The following is a 17,694-nucleotide window of genomic DNA, read 5'->3' as shown; positions in this document are numbered from 1 at the left end:
CAAATGGACATACCAAGTTTGAGTGGTAATTTAGAACCTCCACTTGCTTGGCTAAATCGCACAGTACCATTGGGTGATGAATCATGTATTTTCAACACAGAAGAAGCCACAACCTCTGCACCTTTGGTGTCTTCTTTTGCTAGCCTTAGTAGGTTGACCCGTCTTGTTGCAGGGGTACAATGATGTGGTAATCCTGGTCCAACTATTGTCAGACAATGTGAACATCTCTTATGAACTGTGGGAGAGCTTCTCTCCAGGATAACATTGCTGGTCATTGGTAATGGTGTTTTTCCATTGGTTTTTGCAATTTTGCAGATGATGCAGTTGCAATCAGGTGAACTTTGTGTGGGTTGTTTCACAAGGACGGAAGAAAAGTCATAGAGGTTAGGAAAAGCCTTTGTAGCCTTTCCTTCATCAATTTTCTGAAGATGACAGTTTGTGCACAGTCTATTTGGTTGTTTAATTAATTTTTTTTCAAGCAATGATGATTTCATTTTTTTCTGTTTTAAGCAAATATTTAAATGCAAATTTCTCTCAAGGACGCCAATCCTGGATTTTAAAAATACTTGGAATGATATCACATTGGTATGTACTATCACCCCTCAAAAGGATTTTTTCGGGTGTTTTCATCAATGATACACCCTAAATTTTCTAATAGTGAACTGGTCTGGTGAAAAAAATATAAAAAATAATAAATATAATAGTTAAAAATAACTTTGGAAAAACATACAATTCTGAACAATAAAAAAGTAAAAAAAAAAAACTTTGATTCCAAGGACAATCAAAAATGTAACTATGATTAAACTTTGATTAAGTTCGAACTTCTTTGATTAAGTAGTTATGTTTTCAATATTTTTATCAAACTACTTCTCTGTTGTTGTAATAAAATAGTAATAGGGGTTGTATTTATCCATATTGGGTTAAAACTTGCGAGTAAAGCAACCATATTTTTTAGTTTGAAAAAATTACTTGACTAGCTTTATTTCTGAGAAACAAATAAAGAAACAGTAATAATTTAAAGACTTTTCAATAAAAATATATAACAATCTGACAATTTAAATTTGACATTGTATTTAAAATATAACAAAATATTTTGAGGAGCTATTTGGAAATTCCATCTCAATAGTTTCTATTAATTGTGAACTTAAAAATTTTGTATTTTTGTACTGAAATATTATCGAACGTTTTTGGCAAAATAAACAATAATTGCCACCAAAAAAAAAGTCTTCAATTTTTAATTTGACATATATATATATATATATATATATATATATATATATATATATATATATATATATATATATATATATATATATATATAAAATATATATATAATATATATATATATTTTTTATGCATATTATGTATATACTATAGCATATAATAAATAGCCAGGGAATACAAAAAAGCATTAGATGTGTCAGGAATGGAAAAGTATACAAAGCATACAACAGTTATAATAAAGACCATAAGCAAAAGGCTGTTTATTTCGTGCAAAGCAAAATATGACAAATGTTTCACCTAATGGCATTATCAACTATGATGAGACAAACCTTTTTCTCAGTTAATGGAAAAATTTTACAAGACAACATCTACAAATAAAACATGATTTCTAGTTTCAAAAGATGTGGCTTATATCTTTTGAACAAAGACCCTCCAAAGTCAAAATTACCACAGTCAAATGTTGACAGCCAAACAGTGGAACTCAATACATCCAAAATAGTAATAGACATGCTAAAAGATACGCAACATGACAATTGCAAAAAAAAATTCTCCAAAAATTTTCAGACATGAACAATGCAATGTATCACCAGGAAAAGGATTTAGTGCTAAGGATATCTTGTCTAAAATATATCCTGTTAATCCAAAGAATGTGAAAATTAAAGAAAAATCAAACTTTATATATATAAAAAAAAAACATCAGAAAATGTAACTGCGTCCTCTGACATTATAGAAGAGATAGCTGAAGAATTTTTCGTACCCCCCCCCCCCCCCCCTCCTCTTAAACGAGCAAAGTTATTATCATTTAACAATCTTGCCAAACGTCTTTATAGAAGCTCAGAAAAGCTGGAAACTTTTAAAAAAAATTATATTGCATCGGTGAAACTGTTATTTTAAGCAATCTTTACCAAAACTCAAACTCTATTGTTATCATTGAAGATTTTGAATGCAGCATCTATTGGGACAATTTTTTAAAAGGAAAACCAGAGTGGAAAAGAAATAAAATACATTTCACCAAAAAAAGCACACAGTAATTTTATTCGAAAAATATGATAGTTAAACAAGCTCTTCTAATCGAAAGTGGGGACAATTTTATTTTATTTGTTTGATAAGAAAGATGAGGGTTTTTTTTAAAGAAGAATCAATCATTTTAATTTTAAACGAAACCTTTAATTGTCACATTTCTTTTGGTTGTTTTAAATGTATCTTATTTTTATTAGGATTTTTGTTTATTTTTGTTATATTAGCTGGTTATGAGTATAATTATATGGAAAATATTCGTAATTATTATATTAGCTAGTTATATGAGTATAATTATATGGAAAATATTCGTAAAAAAACTTCATAATGACAAAATTTAATATTAGTCTTAGTTGATTTATTTTAAAATATCGATATTTTGATGAAAAACAATTCATACTGCCCCGCAGGGTTGCCAGGTTTTTTTTCGGCAATAAGCCAAAAAAGAGTAAAAAATAAACCAGAAATAAACCAGAACAAAAACAAACAAAAAAAAAGAAGTAAAGTAGAACTATTTTATTCAAAAATATATTTGGTTTAGTATTAATCTCTAAAACATTTAATAAAGTTCCGCCAATACTTGAAGGTCGTCCTCATTTTCGCATGCATCTGTTGTGTAAATTTCATTTCCGACTTTTGAAATCATTGATTTGGGAATGTTAAAGTCTTTACAACAAATCTTTCGGCTCATTAAATAAGATTTAATGCGAATGACCGCATCCAACACTTGGTTTGACATTCTGTTTCTCTGTTTGCTTTTCACATAGGTGACCTGTGAAAAGACTCTCTCAACAAAACAGTTAGAAACAGGAATACATAGACAAGCAAGGCAGTAGTCAGAAATGTCGCGAAAAGCGTGATGTCCAAAAATGTCGACATAGCCCCTTAAAGTTGTCCAGAATTCAGCAGTATTTTTAGGAACTTCTTTTTCTTTAAAAATATTAAACTCAGTCCATTCAACGATACTGACTTTTCTGTATTGGTTTTCAATTTCTTGACTTTTTGTACCCATTAGGCGAGGAAAAGATAACTTTGAAAATGGAACCTTTTCAACTTGGGAAAGAACTTTCATTGGAGACAGATTTGACAAGCCGTGAAAAATTCTCTGGAAGTCTTTTTTCAAGCTCGGTTATAGCCCTCTGACGAAAATCATGACAGCGAATTTTTACATTTTTGACTGATTCTTCAGCATTCAGTTTTACATTTGAAGGTTGCCCTTGAATGTAATTTTCGCACTCTGAGGAAAATTTGGCTCCGAAATCAACACACTGAAGAGAAAGTACAAAGCCTTTGGTATCGAAAACACGCTGCTTTAAACTTTTGAGGTGCATATTTAGCTCATTCATTAGATTTTCTGGATCAACATTTGACCCTTGAAAGAGAGAGTTTAGACGCTCAAACTCTTGAATGACTGGAGTGAGAAAAACAACATAGAGGTAAAGGGTGTTGTCTTGGAACATTTTGCTTATTGAAGAGATTTTGTAACGGACCTCAGAGTTTGCATTCATTTCAGCACAAATAAAGAATGCTTTTAGTTCTTGCCAATTCACAAGCAAATTATAAAAACACTTTCCTAGAACCAACCAACGAGTTGCAGAAAACTTCTGAAAAGGGGACGGGGTTCCCACGCGTTTATTGTTTGGATTCATGAGTTCAAATAGCTTTTCATACTCGTTTCGACGAAGAATGCTCTTGTTAAAAAACCGGGGAACCTCGCTTAGAAGAAAGCTGACTGGAGATGGAATTGCATTAAAGGCATTTTGCACCACAAGATTTAGAGAGTGACAAATGCACCTCATCATAATACAGTTAGGCGATTTAGATAGTACACGAGACCAGACTGAGTTATGTATGCCAATAACATTTGAAGCACCATCTGAACTGTATCCGATGCAGTTTTCAAGAGTTAATCCAATCGAGTGGAGTTTATAACTTAAAGCATTAAAGAGATCTTCGCCTGTTGTTGAGATCACTTGAATGAGGCCAAGGAAGTCATCGACAACCAGTTTCTCTTTTTCTGAAAAATATCTCACGCATATTGCAAGGTGCTTGATTGAACTCACATTCGTTGATTTATCAATGAGGATGGAAAACGGCTTTGATTTGATTTCTTTAAAAATTTCTTCTTCTAGAGTTGATGAGATAACATTCTGGATTAATTTAGTGCACTTAGTGCGGTGGAGTTTTAGATGTTCCAGGGGACTGCCTACACCAAACTTTGAAATAATTTCACAAAAATGGTCAGCAGTTGAAATTGCTGAGTGACAGCATATACACATAGCAAGCTGAATGTCTGCTTTTTTGTTTACATCTGAAATTTTTACTTGACCTGGAAAATTAATCTTCTTTTGAAACGGATTCAAGGTTTTTTCTCTTTTAATGTGTGAAGCTGCATTTTGATGTTGCTCTAAGCTACCTTTGTGGGGACGTAGATTAGTGCAGCAGAGGCGACAAAAAGCTTGTTCAGATGCATTAGAGCTTTTTTTATCCAGGTAAATTCTTTTTCCCACTCACTTTGATAACTACGAGGGTTTTCATATGATTTTTTGTTTGGCATTTTCTATTTAAAGATGTAAATCTGAAACAAAAAATCAAATATAAGCTACAGATTATTAAACTTAATAACCATTAGGTATGATCAATTTTTAAGTTATATATTTTAAGAAGAAAGCAAAGATTAATTAGTTATTTGAATAGTACCAGTTACTAAATTTTTAATATCCGCAGAAACAATCGTTTTACCTTTTTTAAGTAAAGTGTTTCACTTTAAATCGTCTTTTTCAAATGCCAGAATTTTCTAAAATTTTCCGCAAATGCAATACTTTATTCAAAAAAAACTCGTTAAAGAAAAAAACGAATTTTAAATGAATGGGCCGAATCCAAATAAATTGTTTGAACTTGTTGAAACTCATGAGTGAGAGTTAATTCATTCTTTGAATTTCTTTAAATTTCTTTAATAAGCCGTAATAAACAAATAAAAATTTTTTACTCATTTTCGTTCTTTTTTTCTTTTCGTTCATATTTTCATTCCTTTCGCTCTATTTCACTTTTTTTATGAAACAAAAAAACTTGATTTATTTGATTTAACACAAAAAAAACCCAGAATTAAACCAGATTTAATAAAATAATCCAAAAAGACAAAAAAAAACCAAACACATTTAAAAAAAACCAGATTTAAACCAGATTTTCTAAAATAAACCAGAAAAAATATTTCAAGCAAAACCTAAAAAAAAAACAACCAGATTTGAGAAATCTGGCTTGAAAAAAAAACCAGATGGCAACCCTGCTGTCCCGATGTCGGGGTTATTTGGTAAGGCGACGAAAAATGACTTCACTCCCTAATAATAAAGTACGAAAAATGACTTCACTCCTTAATTGTAAAGTATAATTTGTCAAATCTTGAACAAAAGTGTAGCTATTTATCACAATATGTAGTTATTTTGGATAGAACTTAGTTCTATCCAAAATAACTGCATATTGTGATTGTAATTTACTTTAAAACAAGTTATCTTAACTTATATATATATATATATATATATATTTCTTTCCAAATAACCCCGATTTACGAAATATTAAATTACGTTTTTTTTATTACGAAATAATAAGTTAAATTTAATTAGTTAATTAAATTACGAAATACTATACTAAAGACGAATTAGGAATTTTATGCCAAATTTAACTGAATCCGTTTTTTTTTATAAGAAACTTGTTTACAAGAAACTAGCAATAGCGGGTCTCCCATTATGCTAAAGCCTAGGGGGCCCCAAAGAGAAAAAGGACCCCCAAAAAAAATAGTCCCGGCACCAAACTACAAACTCATGTCCGCCTGCGGTGCGCTAAGGAAGATACTATAAGATACTATATGTTATGAATGATTTTTGAAAGCGATAAGTAAGATTTAATAAGTTAAATAACATTTAACTTTATAAATTTAAAAATTTAATAAGTTAAGTAAGATTTAACAAGTTAAAGTTATTAATATTTGTGCTTAAAGAAGACTTTTTGGTTAGTGATTCTGTAAGGCACCTCAATTTTTAATCATATAATGATAATATATCATAAAATTTATAATTGTTATTTTTATTAATTGATAAAAACTAATAACTTCCGAACTTAATTGAAAATTAAATGAAATTTTGCAATTACCGAATTTCTATACTCGCCGGTCCTTAAATTACAGCTTCATAACTTAGCGATATTGACAAGATTATTTAAGAAACAATTTAAATATTTAAATGAAGGTTTAGCTAACTTTTGATCTTCACAAAGAACAAATTTTGAACTATTTTCTTTTTCACAAAGAACAACTTTTGGACTTCCATTTTTACACTCACCCTGAGCAAATTTTTAGTCAAACTTTATTGATTAACTATCATTAAAATATATTAATAGACACCTCTAATTTTAATACACAAGACTGTATATCTTTTTAGTAACTTACATTGTGTCACAAAAAGGACCGAAGACAGGGAGGGGGGGAAGGGATAAAAGGTGGGGGAGGATTTTAGTCCAAATCTAATAAACGGGGGAAGGAGGGAGGACTAGGGTTTAGTAAAGCTTTAATAGCGTAAAGTTTGTGTTCTAAAAATTAAATTTTTTTTCTGTAACGTAAGGGATTTATACTCGGACAAAGATTGCGCAGAAACAAAAAAATTTCTTAAAAACGCTAGTGGTTGTGGGATTGGTATTCGGACAAACAAACAGTTTGACGTCATCAAAACGGTACGCTATTCTAATGTGGCTTGCGGTCAAATGCGCATTTTTTAACATTCAAAAATTGAATAAACGTCTCTTCCCCCCCCCCCCCCTCTCCTTGAATTAAGGACACGTTATTAATCGTAAAGAGAATTATAGTTTTGCGATTGTTAATGATTGAACAAGTAGAACTTTACAAAACGTTAATAATTATCCAACAGGAATCGTAGTATAGCAATCAAAAGTATGACTTACATGATTGTAAAATCATGTAAGTCATAATTTTGGGCTAAGCCGATAGATCCTGCCCTGGTCATAAAATAAATAAAGTTTCTTCTGCAAAAAATTAAATTTGGACTTCCATTTTAACACACACTGTGCTAAAGTTGAACGTTAACATTTTAAAATTTTTTATCCAATACATTGTTTTGAGTTCAAAATGTCGTTTAACTCATAAGTTTTAAAGCATGGAACTTTTTTTAGATATGGTAATTTAAAAAAATTACCAATTACCATATTTTAAAACAGTGCAATTACATTATATTATATATATATATATATATATATATATATATATATATATATATATATATATATATATATATATACATATTTTCATATATATATTTTTTTATATTTATATATATATATATATATATATATATATATATATATATATATATATATATATATATATATATATATATATATATATATATATATATATATATATATATATATATATATATATATATATATATGCTCTTGCAGCCAGCCTGCAACCATTTTCACATTGTCGTAAGATTGCTTCTCTTTCACTGTCATCTACTAAAATTCATTCTCGTATTACTCGTCATTCAATTAAGTCTCATCTTTTTACGGTGACTCATCCTAAGTGCTCCAAAAACTCTTATTCCTCTAGTTTTTTTCCTCGAACATCAGTTCTTTAGAATTCGCTTCCTTGATCTTGCTTTCCTGATTCATATAATTTGCAATCTTTTAAGTCGTCTGTAATCGTTATCTTGCTCTACAATCTTCATCTTTTCTCTTCCAGTAACTTCCAACTTTAATTAGTAGTTGCTTTTATATATATATATATATATATATATATATATATATATATATATATATATATATATATATATATATATATATATATATATATATATCTGTGTGTGTGTGTGTGTGTGTGTGTGTGTGTGTGTGTGTGTGTGTGAGGAAGGGAGGGAGGGGGGTGTATGATGATATTTTACACGTTTATTTTAGTCTTTAGAGATTTTTGCCCTTTATTACTACTAATATGTAGGGGAGAGTGGGGAGAAATGTGAGAAATATGACATTAAAAATATTTTTAGAATAATAGCGCAAAAACAGTTGTCATTTTTTTGTTTCATTCTTCGCAACATTTGATCTCAACTTGATGACAAAAGTTCAAGCATAGAGTTTCAACAACTTAAACAATAGTTTTACCTTTTTGTTTAAAATATAGGATTGATCTGTTGAGTTTCCACAAATTCTATTTGTATTCGAACTTATGTTTGAAGTGAATCCAAGATCCAAAAACTTTTTTATCAAATGAACAGATTATATTAATGAACTATTCTTTTCCAAAGCTTGACATTTTTTTATCAATAGAACAAAAAACCTCCTGTTTTACAAACTTAGTCTTTTTTTGAAAACGAAACAAACATTTTCAAACAAAAGTTTTTGTTTATTATCTTCTATATTAGATTACTTTAATTTTGCAAACTGATATTCTAACAAACTGTCTAAATTTAAATATCAGACAACTTACGTAGTTTAATAATTTGTCTAACCTAAGACGTATTTAAACCAATGTTTTGTAAATAACCTTTAAAAAAGCATACGCTTAGTTAGAGGCACACGCCCACAATTTAAGAACTGGAAAAAAATATTTAAAAAAATTCCACATTAATCCACAGGTTGAGGGAAATTAATTCATGAAAAAAACAAACATGGTTTTAGATAAGATATCAAATTTTATCAAACTACGTCATGGTGCTCAAAAGAGAAAATGGTGTTAAGTTTTGAACTCATTTTTTAAACGCTTTACAGCTATAGAAAAAGGGTTTTTAAAAACTTATGTCAACCAACTGGAATGAAGGTTTTAATAAAACAGTATAAACAACAGCAACTGAAATAATAGTTTCATAAATAAATTCAAACCTCTAAAAAAAGCAGTGTATAATTGCACCGATTGGATAGTTTCTTTTATTTATATATGCGAATAAAGAATATATTAAGAGCGTAACGTAATGTTTATATACTATTGTATTATTTACTATGTTAAATTAATAGTTACTCTATTAAATTAATAGTTGCATTAATTATAAACTCAAATATTATATACATTGAAAAGGGTACAAAATGCAATCAAAAAAGTTCTTGTTTTGAAAACATGAGCATTTGAAACTTTTTAGATATATGCTTTAGATGTTTGATACATTATTTTTGCGTATTTTAAACTACGTTTTATTAAATACTGTTTTGGTCGAAAAAAATAAAATTAATAAAATAAAAATTTAAAGCCGCATTTGGTACTTTAGAACTTTATAGAGGAAAAATTTCGTAAATGTTAGCTATATTCTTATTAGAAATTTGATGTAGTGAATAATGTTTATAAACACAACATTTATAATGAAATTTTTTTTCACAACCTGTTTGCTTCGTATTTTTTTTTTATAATTTAAAAATTCTAATGTGTGTATACTTTTTGAAAGTAGTAAAAAAAAAAGACATACACAAATTAAAACTTTTATATTAGAAAAAAACCACGAAAATTTTTTTAAAAGTTTTAATTTTAACGGTAATTAAGTTTTGTTAACGGTTAGGAAGGTAGGTGTTTTTGTTGTATATATTATTCAAAACTGGAATAATTCTCACATTGAAGCATATACTGATACTTGTATGTTTTTAAATATATACATATATATAGTTTATTTTTTATCCATATGCTATTTAAATTATGTACCATAAATATTAAAAAATTTTTAAAAACGACAAAAATAAAGTTATAAAATTTTTTTTTTAAAATATTGCTTTAATGTTATAATAATTAATTACCTTTGAAAGCAAAAAACTGTATTGTCGCAAATTATCAGCATAGATTTCTTTATACTGACGAGTTTTGGTTATATCCATGCTTGTTTTCTTTAAAGTTAAAGATAATCCGTTATTGTTTTGAACAAGTTGGACATTTGAAACACAATTGAGTGTATCGACAACAACGTCCTCCGGTGTATTAGATTTCGAATCTATTTTATCAAAATCTTTAGGACAAATCATTTCGTCTTTTATTGCTATAAATTCGTTTTCTGATACCATGGCTTCAATTTTTTTTTCTTTTAAAAAACAAATTGTACAAAAATTTGTACAAAACAAATTTACTTTAAATTACTAAATAATTTGGCATTTTACACTTTATTAAATGATAATGTAATCTAATATAGAATTTAATATATTGGTAAATATAATGTCTATATAAAGTTCTAAATAAAACTTTGGTCCATTTGTTAAAAAAAAAAAATATTTTAACTTGTTGAAAAGTTGTTATTATAAATTTTTGTTGAAATGCAAATCCCATAGTGTATTGCCAATTAGACAAAGTATTTCAAGCAAGTTTGATAAAGATTAAATGGTGCCTACTGGAATTTCAAGTATGCGATAGGTTTTTGTGTATGTAAAGTTCAGACTTTTGTTGTATTGGTGTTATTACTCAAAACTCCATCACAATACCTCTCATCGTACCGCTTGTATCGACTTACGCAACTATTTCCTTTTACGCATTTTAACAAGTGGAAAACATGATTTTTTTAATTAATAAAAAAACAAGAGTTTTAAAACCAAACTGATTAGTCATCTAAACCTACGTATCATTATGTATCTTAGCAACCAAAGTTAAAAATATAAAGGTCGAAGATTATTTTACGAGGTTATTATGATAATGTTTTAAAATAAAAGCACTAGAAGAGACAATTAAATGTTAAAAAAAACAACCTCATCTAACAAAATGGACAATAATAGTCGAGCTAAAATTTTAGAGAGAATGTAAAAAGGAGCGCAGTGAAAATTGCATTTTTAAATATGAATGAAGGCTTTTCTGCTTTTCTAGTTCTTAATTTTTCAATTCTCAATTTTTAAATAAATCTAAAGAGTCTTTTACCTCTCTTCTTTTTTTTGAGTTTTTTGTTGTCAAGGAATTAAAGAGACAAATGCCTAAGGAGACAGTGGTTATAATAACAAGTTAATTTTAAACAAATCGTCATTGTTATATTATTAAACTTTTATTAATTCTGAAATGCTAATCTTTTTGTCGAACATTAAATCTAAAAATGAGTATCATTGTTAAAACAGTAGAAATAATTAAATTCCATTAAAATAAAAGCTTATTGCCTTTTTTTACTTACAAAGGAATCTTGAGAAGATTAAACCCACTCTTTTTAAATTAATAGTAGGAGGAAAGGAAGGATGGAGGGGGGGGGGCTTAATACACTTGTTACAAAAGGTCAACGTGGGTTAACCAAGCATTTATAAAAAGTTATAAGTTATTATTTATAAAACTTTTAAGACTAAAGAAATTAATTTTCTTTCTTGTGATTTAATTTCATAAAGCAAAAACGTATTGTTGATGAAATTGCAAAACCTAATTATTTATTCGTCAATACTTGTTACTTACTTGTAATTACTCGTAATAAGTAACTTGAAAAAATCTTGCAAGGGACATTAAAAGCTATTTTAAAATAAAATTTTTAAAATAAATTTCTCATCCTGAACGATTTTTGAAAATGGAGTAACAGTTTTTGCGCAGCGTTTTCAATTATTAATCTAATTATAAAACTAAAAGTGATATGTTAAAGCATGCGACGAAAGCATTTAATTTTTGAAGCACAAGAAACCTGGGCTATTTTATTATTATTGTAAGAGGTGTGCATAACTCGAAGTATCGAGTTTGAGATCGAGTTCGAGTTTATTCAATAACCGAACTCGAATCGAATGTGTTTAGTTAATCGAATATAATTTGAATATCGAACCTAAAGTTCGATATTAAAAAAGTTGCTGCAAAATTGTATTAAAACGCTTCAAAAGTTGCTGTAAAGTTATATTAAAACGCTTCAAAATGGAGGACGAGAGAGTGAGGAGCGTTATTTGGAATTATTTTGATAGGAGTAAAATTAATGATACTATTTTTGGTTTTAGTATTATTGGAAAATGCAGTCAAAAAATATCTTGTCCTACTTCATCTACAACTGGCTTATTTACTCACCTGAGAAGTTATCATAAGAAGGAATCAACAGAGTGTGATAAAAAGGCACAAGAAGCAAAAAGAACGAAAAAGGAAAAAAATAAAGCTGGAAAACTACTGTCAGCTAGTGTCACAGATGAAAAACTGCATGGACGTCTGATCACGAAAAAGCTAAATAAATAACACGAGCTATTGGGCGCATGTTGGCTTCCGATTACCTGCCATACGATTTCGTAGAAGAACAAGGTTTTCAGGTACTTATAAAATTGGTTATTCCTCAGTATTATATTCCGAGCAGGACCACTTTTTCTCGCAGTATTGTTCCAACTATGTATACAAATTTGAAACGAGAAATGATTGATCGCATTACTATTGAGTTTGTTGGCATGCTTTTCCACAAACATGGTATTCTCGCGCACTGGATTCCTATTTATCATTTTGTTTGATATATTTAACTGCTGATTTCAAATGCGATTATTTACGCTGGAGAATAAACCGTTTGCGGCTGTGTCACATACGGGCGAAGCAATATTGGAATCTCTTGAGAAGTCAATGGAAGATTGGTTGCTACCAAGAGCAGTACCAATATGCTTTCTTCGAGACAATGGTGGTAATATGAGAGCAGCCATAAACAAGTGCCAAAACTTTATGGACTTACCTTGCTTTGCTTATACGCTTCAATTATCAATTAATGATGCAGTATCCAAAATTGAAAATGTGATTAGTATGATAGCGAAATGTAAAAAAAACGTCTCGCACTACCATCACAATGCTCAATCATCTCAATTGCTGTATGCACAACAAAGGCAATTAAAAAGAGATGAGTGTGGTCTCATAATGAGTGTATCAACGCGTTGGAGTTCCGACTATTAGATAATTCAACGCCTTATTGAAGATAAAGCGCCCTTCAGCCGAAATCGCATTAATTGGTAAAGTGGAGAATATCACTACGAACAAATGGAAACTCGCCGAGGGTTATGTAAAGATTTTAACTCCTTTTGAACAGGCTACCAGAGAGTTGTGTGGTGAAAGTTACCCAACGTTATCTATGAAAATATCAGTTCTGCATGAATTACACCAGAAATTGCAAGGTTTCATCAGTGATAATGCAAATAGAGGCTCTGAAATTTCACTGGCGCAGAGACTTGTGGCATCTTTAAAAAGAAGGTTTCCTTTTTTTGACAAGGTAACATAAATAATTATTTTTATACTGAAACTCAGTAAATTAGTGTTTATTTCAGTGTTTTATTAATCTTTTTTCGGCATTCACTGTCTTTATCAATCGCGTACTAATTTTTAATTACCTATTTCCACATAAAGCTTTTTTAACTTCAATAGCATAATGGACCATGGTCATACTTATCTAATATATTAATATCTAATTATTTATATTCCTTGAACTATTTGACAGCTTCTGTAATATTTTATTAGGTTCAGCCAGATGCAGTTTGCACACTGGTAGATCCCAGGTACAAGTCATTTTACTGCAAGCAACCTTACAAGCTGGCGGCCAACTTATCAAAGCTTGGTGAATTAATCAATGAATTTTCAACAGTACCAGGTTCAGGACCAAAACCAGTTCAGTCTCAGCACTCAGTGACGGAGTCTACACTAGCAACACAATCAACAGGCTGGTGAGAATCCTTCGATAACATGATGACAGCAACGGCAACCAACAACAATGCTGATGCTGATGTGTCAAGAACGAGTGCGCTTGATAATGATGTGAAGACATACTTGAAAGATATGGCAATTGGGCGCAATGGTTGTTCACTGACATGGTGGAGGCAAAACAAAAGTCTTCTTGCCTTGCTAAGCTTGCTCATTCACTTCTGGCAATCCTAGTGACCAGTGTCAATTCAGAGCGCCTGAGCTCAAAACCTGGGAACGTTGTTTCCATTAAACGCTGCAGTCTTCTATTAGAGCATGTAGAAGAACTTACCTTTCTTCATAAAAATTTAAAGAATTTTAGCATTAGGATAAGTATGGTTTGTTGATCATGACATTTTTAAATGAATTGAATGTACACTTTTACTAGTTTTTTTACTTATCTCGAACTCGATCGAATTTTTTGTAATCTCAATCGAACTCGATCTAAGATAAAAAACCTAATCTCGCACAGCTCTAATTATTGTTTTTTCAATCATTTTAATTGTAAAATTTGATAATTTAAATTTTGCTTACTTTGAATTTTAACTTTGTCCACTTAGAATTTCGTTATTAACCTAAATTTAAAAATTGTTATTTTGCAAACGAGTTATTTTAGTTCCTTAAGGTAAAATTTGCCTAATAATTTTTAGGCAGCTGCAGTGATTAGACTTCAGGCTCAGAACCAACTTGGTAAGTTTTTTTTTAACTTGTTAACACATAATTACAATAAATATAATAGTTAATTAAATCCGATTTAAAAATGAACAGCAAGCCATAAAAATTTGTTTAAAAATATATACCATATATACTTTAATATTAGTGATATATGCACTAAAACTGGTATGTTAGAGGCGTTAATGGTGAATATTTTAAAAGCGCTAAAAGAACTCAAGAACCTTGCAAACAACCAAATATACATGGTCCCAATTTTATTGTTAATAATGCGCGTATGCATCTTTTTGCGGTTTACAAACCGATAAAAAAATAAGCGTTTATCAAATTTGCATCGCAGACCATTTAACGCAGCCGTGATATAGTGGTTAGAGTTCTGGCTTCAGAACTGAAGGTCCTTAGTTTGAAGCCGCTCTGATCAAATATGCATCATTGGTAAGAAAGAAGGCGTGAACTTCATGGTTTAATGCAATTTTTCGGTGCTCTGTGATGAAATTGTTAGGACTTCTTGAAGCACCTAAATCACTAATTAAAAAAAAAATTAATATCTACCTCCATATTCTCCCTTTCTTGATCCAATCGAAAACATATTTTTTGTTTGGAAAAACAATGTAATTTATACTGTTACTAGCGAAATTCCGTTAAGTCTGATTACAGCCAAGTTTCAAGAGATAATAGTCGAATATTGCGGAGCATTTTATCGAAAAATGCTTTCGTTCACACAAAGTTCGAAAAAAAAAATGATTCTTGAATAAAAATGAGTTCGAGTTGAAAGTTTTGTTGAGAATTTCAAGTTTTTTCTTGATTTTTTTTGTGTGTAATTATGTATTTGGTTGCTACAATTATGTAATTGATTACAACAATTACTAAAATGATTGCAACACTTATGTCATTGATTGCAACAATTACGTAATAGATCGGTAAACCCTATAATAAAAAGTTCATAACTTGTTTCCTCCAAGTTCTATGTGCATTTGATAAATTCAAACAAAACAAATCTATAAACAAGATATGACATATGCTGTGATTGGTTAATTTCAAAAAAAAAACTTCCTATTTAAACATAATAGTTAAACTCCGTCAAATCGAATTCATTTTCTAAACTTAATTATATTTGTCGAAACTTTAAGAGGTTCCTAATTCATCGGAGTTTGAGGAAAAGTTGTCCTGTTGCCTCCAACCCCTCCTTTAAAGCGGTTCTGACCAAGAGACAAGGTAAAAAATGATTGGATATAAAGTATAAATAATACTTAGTAAGTAGTACTTACCCATAATTTTGTTAATTTAATCCCAGATTAAAGATGCTATAAGAAGTAAAATGAATGTTGTTTATTTACTTTAGTTGCTGAATGTTGAACACAGAACGAAAGATTTTAACTTGCGAGAACTACGATACCACGACATATTTAAAGTAACATTACCAGATGAGAAGTTAAAATACGGAAGCGATACCATACAATTAATTAAATTAAAACTACAGATGAGAAAATACAGTACGAAAGCAATACCACACAACTAATTAGATTAAAATAACAATACCAGATGAGAAAATAAAGAAGTGAAAGCGATACCACACAACTAATTAAATTAAAGTTGCGATACTATTTGAAAATTAAATAATAAATATGATGTCATATCATGCTGCACAATCTTTAAGAATTTTTATTTTACTATATGAGTTAATTATATACATCTCATTTATTATATAAATTACTATATCTAATAATTGTTTCTAAAAATACAAACTCTCGTGAAGAACCGAGTTGCGATACCAAATGATACTATTGGTACCAAACAATACCAACATAAACGATACTTTTGATACCAGTAAGGTATTGCTCTGATACCAGACAATAAACCGAGAATCAATACCAATTATCAAGTGTCCACTGACATTGATATCGATACTCCAAAATATCGCACCGATAGATACTCGGTATATCGCACCAGACGATATACCGAGAATTTATAACGATTATATAGTGTCTATTATCTAAGCATATCCCATACATGAATAACATTACTTTTTGCTACTCTGATATTATAATATGCTACATAAAAACTACTGTAGCCTTTACTTACTGATGTAGACCTAAAGATTTAATGTTAAGCTAAAACATGACCTTCATCAGCATAAACAGTTTTTTTATTAATAAGAAGAATTTATTACACATTTGACAAATTTTTTTCCTTGTAAGGAAGACCAAGGTTTATTGGCTAAAGAGGGTAAGTTGACACTCTGTTTAAATTTGGAGCTTTCTTGTTTAAATTTCCAGAATTAACACAAAACCTTTCTACTTATTTATCTTTCAGTAAAACTGTACCGATTTGCGCATGCGCAAAAGATTTTTTGCTATTTATGCGTTTGTAACATCACATCCTTTTAAATTAAAAAAATAGGTATTAAATTTACAAACATCACATTATGTTTGTACATTAAATAGACTGACATAATGGGTTTATAAATTAGGCTGATTAAATGACTACTATTTTTTAATAATTACTGTTTAAAAAACAAAACTAAGCCTTGCTAAGTCAGATTAAAAATCTGAATTAGCAAGGTTTAATTTTTTAAAAGATGTTATTAGAACCAATTTTAATTAAAAGATAATATTACAGCCAAACGATCTAATCTCTCTCTCTTTCTTTCTCTCTCTCTCTCTCTCTCTCTCTCTCTCTCTCTCTTTATATATATATATATATATATATATATATATATATATATATATATATATATATATATATATATATATATATATACACACACATATATATATATTCACATATATATATATTTATATATACATATATATACATATATATATATTTATATATATATGCATATATATACGCACATATATATACATATATATATGTACACATATGTATATATATAGATATATAGATATACACTGAGGCATATTCGTTTAGACGCATCAATTTTTTTCTCTTTATCTTAATTTTTTTCCATGTATTGTCAACTGATATGCATGCAAGTTATTATCAAAATAATTGTTGTGTTGTGGGCTAATAAAAATCACAAAAAAATTTTTTCTATGTGTCTTTATTAACATCAGAGTATGTTTGATATACAAAAGTACATTTTTTAATTGGAATATATCTATAGGCGCAGTCATATTTTTGACATTAAAAGATGGAAATTAGTAATGCGT

At 29.2% G+C, this 17,694-nt stretch overlaps 1 protein-coding gene across 1 annotated transcript in view; it reads right to left on the bottom strand.

Annotated features, from left to right (window-relative positions):
- LOC100205776 (uncharacterized) overlaps positions 1-17,694 on the bottom strand; it is a 36,020-nt gene that overhangs the window by 16,123 nt on the left and 2,203 nt on the right. Inside the window, exon 2 of the mRNA XM_065795561.1 lies at positions 10,021-10,298. Coding sequence (XP_065651633.1) covers positions 10,021-10,281 — 261 coding nt within the window. The 5' untranslated portion in view covers positions 10,282-10,298. The remainder of the gene's footprint in view (positions 1-10,020; positions 10,299-17,694) is intronic.

This window comes from Hydra vulgaris, chromosome 04, assembly GCF_038396675.1.
Source record: "Hydra vulgaris chromosome 04, alternate assembly HydraT2T_AEP".
Taxonomy (NCBI): Eukaryota; Metazoa; Cnidaria; class Hydrozoa; order Anthoathecata; family Hydridae; genus Hydra; species Hydra vulgaris.
The sequence above is the reverse complement of the archived record's forward strand: the minus strand, read 5'-3'. Positions and strand labels throughout refer to the sequence as shown.